General features: G+C 42.8%; 7 protein-coding genes across 7 annotated transcripts; 5 read left to right on the forward strand and 2 right to left on the reverse strand.

The window, feature by feature from the left end:
• The first annotated feature begins 2,121 nt into the window (after positions 1-2,121).
• BCR41DRAFT_420825 (hypothetical protein) lies at positions 2,122-3,197 on the forward strand. The gene is made up of 2 exons (XM_022029949.1): positions 2,122-2,665; positions 2,809-3,197. Exons 1-2 carry the CDS (start codon positions 2,155-2,157, stop codon positions 2,904-2,906), a joined length of 609 nt encoding a protein of 202 aa, XP_021883169.1. The 5' UTR covers positions 2,122-2,154; the 3' UTR covers positions 2,907-3,197.
• A 1,701-nt stretch (positions 3,198-4,898) lies between these two features.
• Positions 4,899-5,202, forward strand: BCR41DRAFT_297703 (hypothetical protein; the record flags this gene model as incomplete). The annotated part of the gene is made up of 2 exons (XM_022020462.1): positions 4,899-4,973; positions 5,089-5,202. Coding segments are annotated over 2 exons (189 nt in total), but the record flags the coding sequence as incomplete, so codon positions are not given.
• Positions 5,203-5,226: 24 nt separating this feature from the next.
• Positions 5,227-8,864, forward strand: BCR41DRAFT_303014 (hypothetical protein; the record flags this gene model as incomplete). Its single annotated transcript, XM_022020696.1, has 5 exons — positions 5,227-5,287; positions 5,451-5,521; positions 5,685-6,332; positions 6,454-7,966; positions 8,080-8,864. Coding segments are annotated over 5 exons (3,078 nt in total), but the record flags the coding sequence as incomplete, so codon positions are not given.
• An 18-nt stretch (positions 8,865-8,882) lies between these two features.
• On the forward strand, positions 8,883-9,662 carry BCR41DRAFT_303222 (hypothetical protein; the record flags this gene model as incomplete). The annotated part of the gene is made up of 1 exon (XM_022020703.1): positions 8,883-9,662. A coding segment is annotated over one exon (780 nt), but the record flags the coding sequence as incomplete, so codon positions are not given.
• Positions 9,663-11,941: 2,279 nt separating this feature from the next.
• Positions 11,942-15,011, forward strand: BCR41DRAFT_350236 (hypothetical protein). Its single transcript, XM_022023633.1, has 6 exons — positions 11,942-12,603; positions 12,720-12,844; positions 12,947-13,310; positions 13,429-13,628; positions 13,823-14,077; positions 14,178-15,011. The coding sequence occupies exons 1-6, from the start codon at positions 11,979-11,981 to the stop codon at positions 14,979-14,981; spliced, it is 2,373 nt and encodes a 790-aa protein (XP_021883173.1). The 5' UTR covers positions 11,942-11,978; the 3' UTR covers positions 14,982-15,011.
• A 160-nt stretch (positions 15,012-15,171) lies between these two features.
• On the reverse strand, positions 15,172-16,275 carry BCR41DRAFT_334552 (transcription initiation factor IID, 31kD subunit-domain-containing protein). The gene is made up of 5 exons (XM_022021935.1): positions 16,200-16,275; positions 16,013-16,093; positions 15,779-15,915; positions 15,577-15,702; positions 15,172-15,478 (listed from the first exon to the last, which is right to left on the reverse strand). The coding sequence occupies exons 1-5, from the start codon at positions 16,231-16,233 to the stop codon at positions 15,209-15,211; spliced, it is 648 nt and encodes a 215-aa protein (XP_021883174.1). The 5' UTR covers positions 16,234-16,275; the 3' UTR covers positions 15,172-15,208.
• A 346-nt stretch (positions 16,276-16,621) lies between these two features.
• On the reverse strand, positions 16,622-18,142 carry BCR41DRAFT_350238 (hypothetical protein; the record flags this gene model as incomplete). The annotated part of the gene is made up of 3 exons (XM_022023634.1): positions 17,200-18,142; positions 17,018-17,156; positions 16,622-16,933 (listed from the first exon to the last, which is right to left on the reverse strand). Exons 1-3 carry the CDS (start codon positions 18,114-18,116, stop codon positions 16,622-16,624), a joined length of 1,368 nt encoding a protein of 455 aa, XP_021883175.1. The 5' UTR covers positions 18,117-18,142.
• Between the last annotated feature and the right edge of the window lie 633 nt (positions 18,143-18,775).

The following is an 18,775-nucleotide window of genomic DNA, read 5'->3' on the forward strand; positions in this document are numbered from 1 at the left end:
CTGCTAAACGCTTCAATATTTGAAGGTCACATCCATATCCATATCGGCAAGCGGTGAGCTTTCAGCTTCAGCAGGGCTGGAAGTAGCACTACTAGGTTCTGCTACGTATTCGCTGCTTGTCCTATCTCCCATGGCCCTCTCCTGTTGCAGGGCTTCTTCAACTAGCTCTTGCTCATCCTTTTTCTGTACTACTTCGAAATGCCAGCCTTTGATCATAGAGACCTCAGCGATCAACTGCTGGAAGTATGCTCTCTCTTGATTTTTGTATCGGTTATGTCGAATAAGCAGCCGCATTTCTTCATCGACTGCCGGCCTTTGACAACGGAGACGCTCACGCATTTCAGTCGGAAGGATTGGCGTTTTGGCAAAACAGTTTCGAAGCGTATGTGGCTTGATGTAACTCCATGCCTCAGGGATTAGTGCCCATGCTTCGCCGTTAGAAATAGATTTTTTGTTGCCAAAATTCTGAACGAGATACGTTTCGGAAGTAAGTAATTCCAAGAACGCCCGCTTGAAAACGCTTATCACCCCAGCATCGAGAGGCTGAGTTACTGGAGTGGTAGTCGCTGTATTCGGATATGCCTCCAAGGGATCCCTTCCTCTGGAACGCGCATGTCGATGTCGTTGTGCGCTGTCGCGGAGTCAAGGAGAAGAAGTGTGGGTTGCCAAAGCTCATCATCAAACTTTTGCAACTACTTGATGAATATACATCGATTCATCCATCCTGAATCCGCTTTCTCTATAGTCATTTTCAATGCCTTATCTTGTTCGACTTGTCTCGCGAAGTGTTTGGCTAACGAATATCAAACAAATGCAATTGTCACGAAAAGAAATAAGAAAAAATAACAGCCAACATAGACTATTACATTCAATGTATTACCGATGACTAATGGCTTCAATGAAGTCATTGTATTGGCCATAGAGAGAGAAGTGCCAGAGGCATTGATGCAAAATAAGATAGACACCTTGCATTCTCTGAGAGCTTTGGCACCAGTTTTGGAGGTTGGTATCGTATAGGATTTGGAATCCAGCTCTTTCAAATAGAACCCTGTTTCATTGCAATTAAATATATTATCGGGGGTGTACTCAGCGCAGATCTGGCGAATTTTTTTGAACTCAGGTTCAATTGCGTCCAAGAGCTGCCTCTCCATGAAGTTGACAATATGAAATACGATGGCGCTTCTTAAAAGTATCGAACCAATAAGCCGAAAATGATGGCTGTGCTTCAGATAGTGTATTTCCTGATTCATCTTGAAGATCACAGAGAACCGTGTATGTTACATTGGCTGCGTGTTTGAGCATCCTGCCGTTGATATACCGACTTTTCTTTCGTTGTCGCTGTATCCAGTAGTAGAGGACTTCCTCGAGAACCACGTTTTTTCGCTCAACGATATAATGTGAGCCCGGGGGGTATACCTCGGCTGCAGCTCGAATTTTGTTTTCATTACGAAGTATTCGCTGAAAGCTACTTTTTGGAACGTATAACTCCTATTAAGCATCCGAAAGATTTAGGAGAAAGCTTGACTGGGAGGCAGTCTTTCCGCTGTTCAAGGTAATGATAAATATCCAATAGCTCAACTTGTTTTTCAAGGGAGTATGAGAACCTAGACATCGGGATCTCAAACTGTTTGGGGTTTGGGAGCAAAATAACAGCGGACATGTCATTTTTTCGGGCACTCTTTAAAAGCTCACTATACCTCTGTTCATGAGTGCGGTCGAGCTCTTCCAGCTCGCACTTTGTATATTTTTTATCATACTTAGTGGGGAGGAGAAGGAGTTTTTTATTGTTTGGCATCGTTTTAATTGAACTGTGGTGATGACTGTAAAAAGATGTAGACTTTTTTTGATTGTAAAGGGATGTAAAAGCTAACAAAAAAAGTGTGTCATGTGAGAAATATATATGTGTGACTTTCTAAACGTCATTTTAGAATAAAACATTTAGGGAGGTCAATTTAATCAAATTTGTAGACGTTTTTCTTAAGAAAACGCCTATAAAAATCAATATCGACTGTAAAATGTAAGCATGCTGCTCAAATAATATCGACGCAGTAAGTCGTGTAAAAAAGTTGGGGTACTCGCAACTTAAAAGGCAGCCAACATGAAAAGAAATTCACACCTTCTCCTCCTGTCATCAAGTTCCTTTTTTTTTTTGTAATGCCTAAAGCTATAACAAAAAAATTCAAGGCTGTCACGCTTAATACCCTCCCTCCTCCTTACGATGATAAAGAAAGCCTTTCTTCCCCTACACCTACAAGTGCCATCGTTTACATCAAACCACTTATTCCCAACAAGCTGTGCATCGCCTACACTACTACACCGACAAAAACTGGCACGTTCAAACCGCCCGGGGAAGAATGTAGTGAAGTTGGACATGTAAGGTTTCCTCGGCATGTCCACAGATGCCATGCGTGCCAGACGATGATTTTAGATATATTTACGGAGAAAAAAAAATGTCCAAAAAACGCCACGATTGTGGCACTGCCTGACAACCGCAGCAGGCACCACCATTATCTCGACCCGACCCCGGTCGTCATATCCGCAGAATTCTTCTCTCCACCAGATCCCAGCAAGGCATTTTCTCCTTCACCAGATCCCGGCAAGTATGGTAGTGAAGCTGATGGTGGTACTATAGCATCTCGTCTAAGATCTCTAGAAGAGAATGTCTGTAAGTTAGTTGATATCAATTCAATTCAGTTGAGAACAACAGACAACAGGCTTTCTGATATCTGTACTTTTTATTTTTTATTTTTTTAATGTTATTTTTTGCCTAATATGCTTTGCCATGTCTACTTGTGATCTGCACCACAGCCGAGCTGAAGAGCACCTTGGACAAAATGGACAAAATGCAAAGCACCATATTAAGCGAACTAAAAAAAATGAACGCGCCTGAGGCCAAACATGGATGATTTCAGGAGAGTTTGACTGATTCATTAGTTTTCTTTTTTTTATTAAAAAAATCTGTGTTTCGCGGACATGGACTTCTCTCATGTTTGCCATTTTCATGGGATACAGGCACTGGCCATGGATTCTTCCCTTATAATATGTACGATCCAGGTCTTGTCGTATATTTAAGATAACGGTTACTTAATATCAGAGCTTGTTTTGGAGTTTGAAATATGCCAGGATCATAATAAGTAACGAGAACGAAAGAAAGATGTGTTTATTATGATCCAGGGATCTTCGTTAAATAAAAAGGGTAAAAATCTTAGCTATAGTAAAAACCCATGTAAATGACTGCTAATCGCAACAGAGTTTGCCAAACAAGCGGTTCGGAGCCAACTTTCTTTTGTTTGGCCCTGCATGGGTTGTTTTGGCGTATCTGCTGTAAGCTACGCTTCATTTCTCTTCGTAGCTTGCCTTAAGTTGTCTGCTTCGTTCCCTTTGACTCTAGCACTCAAATTAGTCTTGTGAATTCATTAAAAGTCAAGACCTTAAAGTATGCCCCAACTTTGATGTTGCCTCCAAGAGTGCCATATTTGGACTCGAGGTACTGCTCCTCTTGAAACTCAGATTCTGGATGGCTTGGACATGACATCAACTCTCTTTCTGGGTAGATTACGGTCCTAGGTTTATGTTATTTTTGTATTAGATAACACTGGTACATGAATTGGGCACGTCTACTCTAAGTAAGTGGAGTATCATCGTCCCTATCATTCAGAATTTATGGGAGTTATACATAAATCTAAGTTTAATATGCTTTCCTACTTTTTAGAAAGTGATGGTCTCTTGTTAGCGACGGCTCCCCGAATCCGGAATCAGGAAGGTGCGTGGAATCAGAAAGGCCAGGGATAAATGAAGTGAAGTCTTACAAGTTTCATAAGGAACTAAACTATAGAAAATGGACACGACCGCCGCCTACTGAATAATCCGTTTACATATCAAATGATTTTGATCATTTAAGATAAATATTGGCTAGGAAGGAAGAAGTGGAGAAAAAGAGAGAAGAAGAGAATGAGAAGAGAGCGAAGCAGGAGAGGAGGAGGCAGAGGAAGGCCGCCGTGAAGGGGAAAGGAGGCACAAAGCAGGTGAAATTATGGACGATAGCAACGACAGAGTGAAAAGAAGTTCAAATGTGCGAGATAAAATGAAATGTCTATTGCAGCAAGGAGAGTCAATAAATATTAGTACCAATATCTTCCTGTTATTCTCCTAGATTCTGATCGGCCATAGTCAACATGGTGAGTCGATTGTATACTGCCTATGAAGAGAGAGCAAGAAAGAGATAAAGACTCAGACAGCCTCGGCTTGAGTGCAGCAGAAAATCAACTACCTATCCTACTAAGTCAGCCAAATTGCCTAAAGACTAGGTTTGAAGGGCGGTCAAGGTACAAATTCATGGACACCCACTGAAAAATAAAGATCCTTTAATTATTTATTATTTTTTATGTGTTATATAATGTAAATTTTTATGACAATGTAGGACTCATGTAATGCGTGTAAAGGTGGTGAAGCCTCTTAAGGTTCTGAGCCTAGTGATGAATACAAGCTTGGGAAAGGATCACTCACAAACTTGTCTACTGCTGTAAGGTTTAATGACTAGAAAAAAGAGAGGACTTCAATAGAATTGAATTAGGTCGTTAGACATGTAATCGGAAAATGAGGAAAAGAGGTGCATTGGGTGAGAACGTTAGGCGTCTGCTGGAAACGTGAGTGAGGGTACAAAGTGTTAAAAAAAAAAAAAAGTATTAGCTGAGGTGCATTTAACAAAAAAAAAAGTGTTAGCTGAGGTGTTAGCTAGCGCTCAAGCTCTAGACACGCAGCTACGTACGTCACCAAGATTTATTTTTACGTATGCGCAGCAGAAAGTGGAGAATAGCTATAAAGACAGGAGTTTTCCCATCTGATTCTCTCTTTGCTCTGTCATCTGTCATCTGTCCTTCTCTATCATGAGTAATACACGTTTCGCATATTCATCAGCACCGCTGCGGCGTGTGGACTGCGTACAGTTTGGCATCCTTTCACCTGAGGAAATTGTACGTTTCATGATGAAAAGAGAAACAAGATGTATTATCGCTGCTTCCCGTAAAGTAAAGCAATATTAATAAATGCTTATCGGTTTCTCACATTTCTTTTTTTCTTTTAATATAGAAAAATATGTCAGTGGCCAAGATTGAGCATGCAGAACTGATCGACGAAGCCACTAAGAGACCTAAGATTGGTGGCCTGCATGACCCTAGAATGGGAACTATTAACCGAAACTTCAAGTGCCAAACTTGCTCTGAAGGCATGGCTGAGTGTCCTGGCCACTTTGGGCACATTGAGCTTGCTAAGCCTGTCTATCTCAACGGTACACTTAATTGGCTCTAATCAAACAGCATTTCTACTATTATCATTTATTTATTTACTATTTGTTACTGTAATTTATTATTTATTATTTTTAATTACTATTGTTAATCTTTATTATCCATTTATTATCTATAATCTGATCTATATCTGTTTAAACTTTCTAGGCTTCCTCACAAAAGTCAAAAAGATCCTTGAGTGTGTATGCTACTCCTGCTCAAAACTCAAAGTGGACGATGTAAGGATTTGGTCGTTTAGTATTTTTTTTTTTTTTTTTTTTTTTTCCACATAAACTCTCTACAGAGAAAAACAAAAACAAAAAAAAAAAAAAAAAAAAAAAAAAAGACACTCAATGACAAAGTGCCAATCGCATCTACTGGATAATTGCATCATCTTTATAGAACAATAGCAAGTTTGTTCGCGCACGTCGAATCAGAGATCCTAAGGTCCGATTGAAAGCTGTGTGGGAGTTGGCTAAAACAAAAATGGTCTGCGAGGGCGGCGATGAAATTGACGGTGAGATGGGCAACGAAATGGAAATTGATGAGCATGGAAACCCACAGCCAAAGAAAAAGTCACATGGAGGATGTGGGCATCGTCAGCCCATCTTCCGCAAAGAAGGTCTGGGACTGAGCGTTAATTTTAAGGCCAATGCCAACGATGACTCACAACCCGAAGGCAAGCGCACATTATCACCCAGCGATGCTTATCATATTCTCAAACGTATCTCTGACGAGGATATTGAGGCGATGGGATTGTCACCAGAATTTGCTCGGCCAGAGTGGATGATCATGACGGTCCTGCCCATTCCTCCTCTAGCAGTTCGTCCTAGTATTCAGATGGATGGATCAAGTACAGGAGAGGATGATCTGACTCACAAACTGTTCGCCATTATTAAGACTAATGCTGATGTTTATCGATGTGCGCAAGATGGAACACCGGCTCATTTGATTCAGCAGCACGAACAACTGCTTCAATATCATGTGGCAACATACATGGACAATGATATTGCTGGCCAGCCAGCAGCCGCGCATAAAAATGGACGACCTGTAAGGATAACTTATGACGTTATCTCAAGATTATTAAGTCCGAATATTGCGGGCATATCCATAACTGACATCTTTTTTTTTTTTTTTTTTTTTTTCTCTTCTTCTGGTTGATTATACATAGTTGAAATCAATCCGTGCACGTCTGAAGGGCAAAGAAGGTCGTTTGCGTGGGAATTTGATGGGTAAACGTGTGGATTTCTCGGCACGTACGGTCATTACAGGAGATCCTAACCTATCGATTGATGAGGTTGGTGTTCCGCGCAGTATTGCCCGAACGCTCACATTTCCAGAGCTGGTCACGCCTTACAACATTGACAAATTGCAGGAGTTGGTGAGAAATGGTCCGACGGAACATCCTGGCGCAGTATATGTGATTCGCGACGATGGGCAACGTATTGATTTGCGGTGGAACAAGCGCGAAGTACCTCTCCAGCTTGGATGGAAGGTTGAGCGCCATATCAATGACGGCGATGTGGTCATTTTCAACCGACAGCCTTCGTTGCACAAAATGTCTATGATGGGCCACAGGATTCGTGTTATGCCTTACTCGACATTTCGCTTGAATTTGTCTGTTACATCTCCATATAATGCCGATTTCGACGGAGACGAGATGAATTTGCATGTGCCCCAGTCAGTAGAGACTCGAGCTGAGATCACAGAGATTTGCATGGTCCCTCGCCAAATTGTATCACCACAATCCAACAAACCAGTCATGGGTATCGTACAAGATACTTTGTGCGGTATCCGCAAGTTTACAAAGCGCGATTGTTTTCTGACCAAGGAGATGGTGATGAATCTGGTGATGTGGGTTCCTGGCTGGGAGGGCTTTTTGCCGACGCCTGCTATCCTGAAACCTAAGCCGCTATGGACTGGAAAACAATTAGTGAGCATGATTATCCCTAAGGGTATCAATTGTATTACATTTCATTCGACCCACCCTGATAATGAGGAAAGCGATATTTCACCTGGGGATACCAAAGTAATTGTCGAGAATGGCGAGCTGATCTGTGGTATTATTTGCAAGAAGACCGTTGGTACATCTGGAGGTGGACTGATCCATGTTATTATGAATCAGCATGGGCCTGAAATTGCGAAAACATTTTTCAATGGATGCCAAACAGTTGTAAATTACTGGCTTCTTCATCACGGATTCAGCATTGGTATTGGAGATACAGTCGCTGATCGTAACACTGTCATGACAATTACTTCAATTATCAACAATGCAACTACGAATGTGAGTGATTTGATTATTCAAGCACAACAGGATAAGCTAGAGTGCAAACCTGGTATGACACTGCGTGAGACATTCGAGTCAAATGTCAACAGAGCATTGAACACAGCCCGTGATGATGCTGGTAAGATGGCGCAACAGAGTTTGCGCGAGGATAACAATGTCAAACAGATGGTTATCTCAGGATCGAAGGGTTCGTTCATCAACGTTTCGCAAATGACAGCCTGTGTGGGTCAACAAAACGTGGAAGGAAAGCGTATTCCTTTCGGTTTCAAGTACCGCACATTACCTCATTTTACAAAAGACGACCACTCACCTGAGAGCCGTGGATTTGTCGAGAATTCATATCTCCGAGGTCTTACTCCTCAGGAATTCTTTTTCCATGCCATGGGAGGTCGTGAAGGTAAGGATCAAAGACCGGATCACATATATTATATAAACGGTACTAATGTTAGTGAGCGTAATAATCAACGTTATGATACATTTCGATTGCTTTATTTCTCTTGCAATTTAAAGGTTTAATTGATACCGCTGTTAAGACTGCCGAGACTGGCTATATCCAGCGTCGTCTCGTCAAAGCTTTGGAGGATGTGATGGTCAAGTATGATGGCACTGTGAGAAACTCTCTCGGGCACGTGGTTCAATTCTGTTACGGCGAGGACGGTATGGATGCTTGCCACGTTGAGAAGCAGCGCATTGACACCGTGAAGATGTCGAACGCACAGTTTGAGAAGAAGTTTCAGATTGATCTTACAGATAAAGCTAAAGGCTTCAAGCCGGGTGCTTTAGATTACTCTGTGATCAAGGCAATGGAGGAGGCAGATATAGAGTCAGTGAAGCGTGGTGAACCTGACATGCAGACACTATTGGAGCAGGAATTCAGGCAGCTTGAGGCCGACCGCCATCTTCTGCGCAACTACATCTTCACCGAAGGCGATGACTCGTGGCCCCTTCCCACTAACATCAAGCGATACATTTGGAACTCGAAACAAATGTTTCACGTAGATCATAAGCGACCAAGTGACCTTGATCCCCGCCACATTTTGGAGAGTGTTAAGAATTTGGAGAAGCAGCTTATAGTGGTACGCGGCACGGACCGTATCAGTGTAGAGGCTCAAGATAACGCAACATTGTTGTTCCGTATGTTGATCCGATCGACATTGGCGGTGCGTAGGGTGATTGAAGAGTTCCATTTGACTCGTGAAGCATTTGATTGGGTTGTAGGTGAGATTGGTTCGCGTTTTGCACATGCAATTGTCAATCCTGGTGAGATGGTTGGAACGGTTGCAGCACAATCGATTGGAGAGCCTGCAACGCAGATGACGCTCAACACGTTCCATTATGCTGGAGTGTCGTCGAAGAATGTGACACTTGGTGTTCCTCGTTTGAAAGAGATTATCAATGTGGCGACGAACATCAAGACGCCTTCGCTGAACGTCTATCTGACACCAGAATGTGCTCGTAACATGGAGCGTGCTAAGCAGGTGCAGGTTGCTTTGGAGTACACTAACTTGAAGAAAGTTACGTCGGCGACTGAGATTCATTATGATCCTGATCCCGAGAACACTAATATTGAAGAGGATCAGGACTTTGTATCTGCATACTATGCGATGCCCGATGAGGATCTGAATTTATCCAGGACATCACCTTGGTTGCTTCGTATTGAGTTGGACCGTAAGATGATGCTTGATAAGAAGCTGACAATGGCGGATGTCTCGAACAAGATATCAGAGGACTTTCAACGTGATTTGATGTGTATTTGTTCAGATGACAACGCTGAGAGGTTGATCATTCGCTGCCGTATTATCAATGAGGAAGCAGCGGACAAGCAGCCCGACGTACAAGACGAGGAAGATGTGTTTTTAAAGAAGATTGAGAACAGTTTGCTTAGTTCAATCAGCCTGCGTGGCATCAAGAATATTGCACGCGTTTACATGGTGGAGAAGAAGAAGACATACATCAAATCAGATGGAACGTTCGACTCTCAGAAGGAATGGTACCTAGAAACAAGTGGATCGAATCTGAAGGCGGTCATGTGCGAGGAGGACGTCGATGCCACACGTACATACTCGAACAACTGTGGAGAAGTGATGGCCGTACTAGGTATCGAGGCGGCACGTCAGGCATTGTTGAAAGAGTTGCGCGGAGTTATCGAGTTTGATGGTTCTTATGTCAACTATCGCCACTTGTCGTTGCTGTGTGATGTGATGACGCACCGTGGCCACTTGATGGCCATCACACGTCATGGTATCAATCGTGCTGAGACGGGTGCACTGATGCGCTGTTCTTTTGAGGAGACTGTTGAAATTTTGATGGAGGCTGCAGCAGTAGGAGAGCTGGATGACTGCCGTGGTGTTGCTGAAAATATCATGTTAGGTCAGTTGGCACCTTTGGGCACGGGTGAATTTGATCTAATGCTGGATGAGAAGATGCTCAGTACTGTTGTTGAAGGACCACGTCCAGGCATGATGGGTGTGAATATGGGCATGGGTATGAACAGTGATAATTTAGCATCACAGATGACACCATACGATGGACGGTCACCGCAGTATGTGGACTTTTCACACCCAGGATCGCCAATGGATGCGGTGTTCTCGCCAATGGGCAATTCTGGAGCAAGTTCTCCGATGGGAGCAGGTACATGGGATGCAGCAAGCCCGTTTGGCGCGACCAGTCCTGGATACTCCCCAGCTTCGCCTGGCTATTCACCCAGTTCGCCAATGTATGCAACAAGTCCTGGGTATAGCCCCACATCACCCAGCTATAGCCCTACATCACCCAACTATTCCCCTACATCCCCATCATATTCCCCTACGTCCCCATCGTACTCACCTACCTCGCCTTCTTACTCGCCGACATCACCCTCATATTCTCCTACGTCGCCATCTTACTCACCTACATCGCCGTCTTATTCGCCAACATCACCAAGTTACTCACCCACATCTCCAAGCTATTCGCCTACGAGCCCGAGCTACTCCCCTACGAGCCACGGCTATGGAGCGACATCGCCGGCTTACTCTCCTACATCACCTTCATACTCTCCAACATCGCCATCGTACTCACCTACATCGCCATCATATTCGCCTACGTCGCCATCGTATTCACCCACATCACCTTCATACTCTCCTACATCACCTTCGTATTCTCCTACATCGCCTTCGTATTCTCCTACTTCGCCCTCGTATTCTCCTACGTCGCCTTCGTATTCTCCTACATCACCTTCGTATTCACCCACGTCACCAAGCTACTCGCCCACGAGCCCGAGCTATTCCCCAACGTCGCCTTCGTATTCGCCAACAAGTCCTAGCTACTCACCTACGAGCCCGAGCTATTCACCAGCGAGTCCAAGTTATTCTCCAAGTTACTCTCCTAGCGCGACGTCATTCTCGCCGATGGATTACTCATCTGGTGGACAAGGCAGTGGTTCAGCGACACCAGGACGACCTGGATACAACCCTGTGGGAGGCAGCAACAGCTCTAGTTCTTCTGGCCAAGGTAAATCCTCAAATGCCAAGTACTCTGATGATGAAGAGTAAATCTGATTCTGCAAGCAAAGAACTCGGAGGGAAAAGATGTTTGTGTACGGTCTTGATTAGTTTTGTAAAGTATGTTAGTAAAAGGAAATACATTAAAGAAATAAATAGGAGTTTAAAAAAATCTTCAGTAGCCAAGAAATGAAATGAATGTGCTGTGTGAAGTAATTAAGCACCCGAAGTTGAAGTTGAGGACGGTTGTTCCTGGATCGCATTGAGCATATAAAGATGTTTGATTGATAAACCAAATTGGTGACAAGATAATATAGATCCACAGTGTTTGAACCATGAACTTTTTATTGTATTCTTGCGCTTTCATTTGTCCCCTCCTTCGGCAGAACATTGGCTCTATACGATTCCTCTCGTTTACCGCAGTGCTTTCAAATTATAATATGCGTATTTGTCCATGTCATTATGAAATAAAACCTCTTAACATTCACAGCTTTGATAGTGAAATTGGCTTTATCTACGGGATTGCAGGAGCTTTTCAAAAATTCTGTCATTTGCACGTCCAATAATGACCATCCTCTTCTGTACTCCCATCATGTACTGCCCTCGGGAGGTATGCATCTCTGACTTCCAGATGAGTTATCTATACTCTCCGTCATGTTCTCTACTAAGGCCTGTGTGATGTAAACGGCCAGGGATTCACTTTTGGTAACTACTGGACTGTCTTTTGGCCACACTTGGCACTCTTTTCGGTGGCAATTGTTGTCCGTGATCATTGTGTATACCAATATGAGGTGCGCCACTAAAATAAAAGCAAGATATTTGACCGTCACCTGTAAACAATTTTTTTTTTTTTTTTTTTGTGCTCTGGTTTTTGGTTTCGTCTCTTTCTCATTCACAAACTCACAAACAGGACACGCATTCAGTAGAGCAATGGGGATTGACAAGAAAAGAAAGCGCTCCAAAGAAGAGGAGCCAACGATTACCTCTGGAGGAAGTAGAGCGAAACGTGTGGAGGTGATTGAAGAAACTTCTAGAAAGATGGCCGAAGTTATCAGTGCCAGCACCGGTAGTAACATGAGGAATAGCAAGGAAAGCAAGGAAGACAAAAAGGAAATAAAAGACAAAAAGAATAAGAAGGAAAAGAAAGAAAAGAAGAAGAGAGGGAAAGAAAAAAAAGAGAAGAAACGTATCGTTTCTGAATTGCCTCTATCATCACTTCACAGCGAAGCTGATTCTGATACTACAACAAGCCTCGGCATGGATATGGATGTAGATTTAACCCCTACAGCCACTACAGAGGAACAGAGAATTATGAAAGCGCTTACTGAGGTCAAAGAGACTTCTGATCAAGGGAGAGATTCCAAGAAAGCCAAGGACATGATACTGGTCAAGTCAGTGAAATTTAATTCAAAGGATGCGCCTCCGACACTTGTCATGAACACTTCAAACATCACGGCTGACCATAATATTAGCAGTAGCGATGACTCGGGTGATTCAAGAAAGGACAATGAGAGCGGAAAGGATGGAGACAAGAAAAAGACTAATCAACTCAAATGTACAGGCTCATTTCGTGCTCTTCTTTTGCACCATGGCTAGGTTAGAATAAACCAGTCTTCAAATGGTGGACTAATATAGACTTGTCCTTGTATCTTATTACTTCCTATTACATAGTGGATGGTTTGACAAAGAAGGAACGGAAACTTCTAAAGATCAAAGAGAGACAATTTAACAGGAAAAGCGAAGGAGATGGTGAACCTGCTTTTATACTTAAAGATGGTCACGATCTAACTTTGGGGGTATGAGTTCAGGCAATGCGCTTAGTTATCATATATAACCCGGGTAATGCGTTTACTGGATTTATCAATTCAAAATTTTTTTAATTCTTGCTGCTACTGTAGGAGTTACGTGACCTTGTTGTTTTTATCCTGACAGAGACCCCATCATTGCCATGGATCCAAGTTCTCAACAAATTCAAAATTGAAAAGGTTTTATTACTTTACATCTCAGGCCTTGACCCAAAACTGTTTCATATGAATGCAAGATCCTCAGATGCGCACAAGTCCATCGCATGGGCCCAGCGTGCAGACACCCATATGGGCCCCGTTGAAGAATTTGAACATCTAAGAGAGTATTTTGACCGGGCTAATGTTGTCAAAGCAGCTGGAGACAAATTCAGAATCTTTTCGCCAACAAATACACTGTTGAATGTACCACTGAGTAACTCGGAGAAAGTCAAACGAGAAAAGGAAAAGGAAAGAAAAGGTATCTCCATAGAGCGTTATGGGTTCTTCTCAACATTGATTATATACTTAAATTTCTATCTACTCTTTTGTTTATATTGCCTTACAATTTATACTTTCAATTATTGTTTCCAATCTAGAAAAAAGCGCAGGGAGGAAAACAAAACCAGAAAACTATATGATGTCGTTGGAAGAGCTGCAGGAAAATAAGTTTCCTCTGCCACGATACCTTCTTGAAGAGGCATCGAATCTGGGTGAAGGTTGGATTGAGACACCAAAGCTCAAAAAGACCACATTAACACCTCCTCCCAAGACAATGATTGCCATAGACTGTGAAATGGTTAGTATCATTACTACCATTCTTTTGTTTTCTTCCTATCAGTCATGTTGCGCTATCTATCGCCACCGAATGTTGCCTAGAGTGGTTTATCTTTACTCATTCTTGCATTTATTCATTATTATTATTATTATTATTATTATTATTATTATTATTATTTTTTTTTTTTTTTTTTTTTTTTTTTTTTTTAATATCAGTGTAAAACAACAGCTGGTACGGAGTTGACGCGTGTGACTTTGATAAATCATGAAGGCAAAGTCATCTTAGATGAACTAGTGAGACCAGAAAACCCTGTATTGGATTATCTTACTCAATACTCAGGCATGACCGCTGCGAAGCTTGAAGGTGTCACCACAAGGCTAGTAGATGTTCAGAAGAAACTGAAAAAAATCATCAACTACAACACTATTCTTGTGGGCCACTCTCTTGAGAATGATATGACTGTGTTAAAGGTACAAATACAAAAAAATGGCCTAAAACCTGGTGTATTAGGCTTGCTGAAACTAATCGTTGACCCTAATGGTTACCGTTGGTCCTTTTTTTTCCCCCAAGCTCGCTCATCCATTCATTATCGATACTAGTTTAATCTTCCACCATACTCGTGGACCCCCATATCGCCCTGGATTAAAATGGTTAGCACAAAAATGGCTGCAACGTCATATTCAAGATAATGTAGAGCGAGGACATGATTCTGCAGAGGATGCGCTTGCATGTATGGATCTTGTTAAGCTCAAGTTGTTAAAACCTAAAGGGTTCGGCGAATATGAACAAGATCAAGAGTCACTGTTCTCAAGATTGCATCGGTTCAACACCCTGAGGACCTCCGCTTTAGTCGATTCAGACGCTTTTGCGGGACAGTCCGCAACGACTACCATCCGGACTGCAAGTGATGAAGAGGTTGTGAAGGCTATTCCTGAGGTTATTCAGAAACACAATTTTGTGTGGGCACGTCTAAGAGACATTGAGATTAATCATGGAAAGGTTCCTGAACAAACTCCAGTAGAAAGGCAAGAAGTAGACAAAGGGCGGGGTGCGAAAATTAGCAGTGCGGACAAGATCCAAGCTTCAGAGGAAGAGATTCGTGCAGGTATTCGATCTATTGACAAGAGCGTGAAGGCGATTATGGACTCACTGCCATCACGTACTGCTGTGATTATTACGAGTGGACAAGGTGATCACCGCGAAGTGTCGAGGTTGCAAGCAAGGCAAAAGGTGTTTCAAGAACTGCTTAAGCAGAAAGGTTCAATCAATGAAGTTCCACAGCAAAACCGCTTTCTGGAAGAGGATATGCGCAAGCTGGAAATAGCTGTAGAAGATGCAAAGGGTGGTATTTGTCTTTTAACAGTAAAGAAGTAGCGAGAAGAATAAAATTGCACCAGAAGAATGTCAAGGAAATGAAGTCGATATTTAGTCACGTTTCAGACATCAAGAAACTCCATGAACTTAATAAAATATGTCGATCAATTAGACCATATTGGCCCGAAAAAGAAAAAAAAAAAAAAAAAGAAAAAAGAAAAAAAAAAACACTACGCAGGTATTAAATATTGTACAAAATGCAGTTTATCCATAGTAATATCTCTTAGCTATTCTTCATCGTAATTGTCTTCATCCTCAGCCCGTTTGCGTTTCCAAAGATCATGGTTTAGCAGATTCTGCTGATTCTGTGTCAACGACTGCTCCACAACAGCATCTTTCATTTCCTCATCTTCGTCCTCGTCTTCACTCTTAACTTTGAATAGTGATGGTGGTTCTGCTGATAACGGTGACGCCAATGGCGCTTCTCCTACTCCTCTTCCTCCTATTGACGTGCTTATAGCATCTGATGAAAGACGCTGAACACCCGATGGCGGTAGCTATTAAGCAATGAGTCATAGGACATTAAAAAAAAAACTGTTTAGTACAAAGACGTAGTTGGATTAAAGACCATATCCAAGGGGTATATCGCTCTTACCTCTGGAATAAGTTGAAAATTGACTGCTGTAAGACAATGTCGTTCATGAGGCAATCGGATACCGTATTTTTCTGGGATTAAAGGAAGAGGGACCTTATTCTTTTCTTCTGCAAGCTCGAGCAAGAACTTAGGAAAAATAAAAATAGTAATGGTCAGCATGTGCACAGAGGTACACTATTTTCACCATATTTCAATCAATTACCTCTTTGAGCGGCGGTGATGTGAAGGAATGGTTAACACGGCCCTGGATAGCTAACTTCACATCCTCTAGTCCGACTTCGGTCCTGCCTGCATGTTCAGAGTAGAGAAGTGCATCCTGAAAAACATCCGTGGTATATCCTAAAGACACATTATATGTATAAAAATAATATTGCTACGCGCTATGAGTATTAAGCATAAACCATAGCACATGCTGAACAAGAGAAATAAGACATACTATGCGCGAACTCGAGTAATTGATGAATGACTTTTTGCTCAGTATCCTCCACTGAGAGTGACTGAAGGATCAGCGAGATGACTAATTGAAAGTTGAGCAAAACAGTATTGAAGAATAAAAAAGTCAGAATGTCTGCGCTATTTTTGGCCCATGAGCGGCTCCATTGAATGCAATCCTCTGCGTGTACCTTTTGCATCCCTAGGCTGAGTTGTCTGTGCCATTTCTGACGTCTTTAATGGATGTTTCTCAGATTATGCCCTCTCTGTTCTTTTCTGATTAAGAATAATTAAGAATAATATTTATAATGATTGTTGAATATCACCTGACTAATACCCGATATGATCTGTGCAAACCAATCAAAATGGACTTTACAACCTTTACAAGGGCCTAATGACCGTTCTATTCAAGTGGGGACTACCCACCAAGCAGAAACAAACCACCAGTAGCGGAAAAAGCTGCAATCAAAATGATATCGCATCTAGTACAGCATTGGCCCACCAGCTAATGAGCATGGATAGATATGACGAGACCCTTACAGTTACTATCTGTTGATCTGTACGGTTTTTGCAAAAGATTAGAGAGGATACAGGAGACGAAAATAAACAGAACTTACAAATTTTTTGTGGGTGTGCCGGCACCCAAATACTTGTGTCTAGCGTCGTGCGCGCTTTGCAGCCGGAGCAGGGACTCTTCCGTGGGCTTGTACTTTGCAGGCCTCTCTTGCCTCTCAATTTGAGCAAGACCGATTCTTGCGATGTTTTCCGCCCCTACTGCGTCACGGTCGAAGAATACCTTACATGTCCAGCAATATTTAGAGCGAGGGTACACCGTCTCTAAAAAGCTATCGCAGAGAGGTCGGGGACAGCGGGCGCTGGTGTAAAATTCGTGCGCCCCTACAGTGAAGTGTCCTCGTGCTTTGACCTAAGCGTTTCAAATGGCAGTCGTTTATTAACAAGGGCTCTATGGCTTTCCAGCTTTTCTTACTTTTTTTAAAAAAAGCCATACCTGTGTGACAAGGTGTCTCGTTATAGCAGTGTGCTTGCTGGGAACTCCTTTACTACTTTCAACGGACCCTAGGCCGACGAAAAGCACCCCTTTTCCCCGAGCATCTTCAACACTCGCTGCACCGCGTAGTCGAACGTAGCTCGTTGAGCCTTTCGTAGGTCCCATTTTTTTTTCAGGTCCACCTGGACTCGTAGAATTCTTGAAGCACATCCAAATTCTTTGATCCTATCTGTGTCTGGGACTCCTCGTTCATCCATTGAAAGTACTCATTGTACGTATCCCTTCCAAACACAGGGATGGCGCTCTCAACCTCAATCATTCCTTTTTCACGCTTCCTTTTGTTCAACAGGTGATTGAAGCGGAGGACGGGGAGGTACAAGAACCTGCTTCTCACCTTTACCTTTTGCCGCAAGTTAGGGTTGTGAGGATCCAGGGAGGAAAACGTAAGGGCGTTAACAATACCAGTATCACATCCGACGATAGTTGTGGTGTTTACGGATGGGCATCGCCCTGGTTTGTTGAATGTGAGCTCAACGTTTTCAAGCAGTTTGGAGCTCCTCTTCCAGTTTATGTTTGCGTAGTCTTCATCTGTTAGGTCTTCACCGGCCGCCTCTGAACACGTCGTGTTGAGAAATCCCTGAGAAAGCTCCAGTTCTTGGCTGGGGTCTTCTTCATCTACGTCAGACTGCTGCTGTCTCTTCTTCGTCTGGGTTGTGTCATAGGCAAGTAGATTCAGAACTAGACCGTTGGTAGAAACTGTTCCTTTGAGTTTGAACCGAGTTAGATCCTTGTCCTGTGACTGCAGGGATACTTTGTCTCGATATCCAAGAACCATGCGATCGCCTCCAATGTCACAAAAGAGAGCCTGAATCAAAACCCCTTTTGTTCCCTGTACACACTCAAACATTGCAGTCTTGGAAGGATTGTCGAGAGGCAGAATACGCTCCAGCAGCTGCTTGGTATCTTCGTTCGCCCAGAGGGTGTCAACTAGGGCGTGTTCAGACAGATACACATACCCGGGTGACCAGGGGGACGTAGGAAAGTCTGAGTATTTTTTCACTTTTTTGTTCTCCCGCAAAAAAAACTCAATGTCGCTCATATCTTCGTTTGTTTTCTCGACATCAAACTAGGAAAAAAAAAATAAAAATAAAAAATAAAAGTCTGAATAAAGAGCATTTGATTGCAGAATATACATGAAAATACCTTACACAAGGTTATACCATTGCGTTCCTGTACTGCCGCGTTCCCTCCCAACATCTCACTAGCTTCCCTTAGGTAATCTCGAAGCATTTTATTGTAGTTCTCGTTCCACGCAACCTTTCGAATTAATCGAAGATTATTAATCGGGCCAACGTCTCGAGGTTCCTTGAGTAATCATTGCCTGCGATGGCACAGAATAACACCAGATGTTCATGTGATGACGGGCTTAGTGCTTGGATAACGTTGTCTACATCGTAAACCCCAAACTTCCGTCTACGGTGTGGAAGGGGTCGCGCTAGGAAGCAGACTCGTTCGCACGCAAAAAAATCAGAGTCTTGGGATATCACGATTCTATCATTCTCCTCATTATGGCACCCTATGCATGGGTCCGCTTCATATGTACACAGACAGACATCGAAGACAGAGCTAAGGCCTGTTGCCAGCTGATCCTTTTCCTGGACGCTAAGGGTGTGGACTTCTCGAAGACCCTTCTGGATGCGCCTCATGACTTGAGGACGAGTCCATACCCCACTCCGAGAATTTCTCTCGAAGGTGCTC

The sequence above is a fragment of the Lobosporangium transversale genome (assembly GCF_002105155.1).
Source record: "Lobosporangium transversale strain NRRL 3116 chromosome Unknown BCR41scaffold_11, whole genome shotgun sequence".
NCBI lineage: Eukaryota > Fungi > Mortierellomycota > Mortierellomycetes > Mortierellales > Mortierellaceae > Lobosporangium > Lobosporangium transversale.

Coding starts and splice junctions, on each gene's coding strand:
- BCR41DRAFT_420825 (XM_022029949.1), top strand. CDS start 2,155: ATGCCTAAAGCTATAACAAAAAAATTCAAGGCTGTCACGCTTAATACC. Junction 2,666..2,808: donor ATCTCTAGAAGAGAATGTCT/GTAAGTTAGTTG, acceptor TCTGCACCACAG/CCGAGCTGAAGAGCACCTTG.
- BCR41DRAFT_350236 (XM_022023633.1), top strand. CDS start 11,979: ATGGGGATTGACAAGAAAAGAAAGCGCTCCAAAGAAGAGGAGCCAACG. Junction 12,845..12,946: donor GTCACGATCTAACTTTGGGG/GTATGAGTTCAG, acceptor CTGCTACTGTAG/GAGTTACGTGACCTTGTTGT. Junction 13,311..13,428: donor AAAGGAAAAGGAAAGAAAAG/GTATCTCCATAG, acceptor TTTCCAATCTAG/AAAAAAGCGCAGGGAGGAAA.
- BCR41DRAFT_334552 (XM_022021935.1), bottom strand. CDS start 16,233: ATGGCACAGACAACTCAGCCTAGGGATGCAAAAG. Junction 16,094..16,199: donor TCAGCCTAGGGATGCAAAAG/GTACACGCAGAG, acceptor ACTTTCAATTAG/TCATCTCGCTGATCCTTCAG. Junction 15,703..15,778: donor CATCACCGCCGCTCAAAGAG/GTAATTGATTGA, acceptor ATTTTTCCTAAG/TTCTTGCTCGAGCTTGCAGA.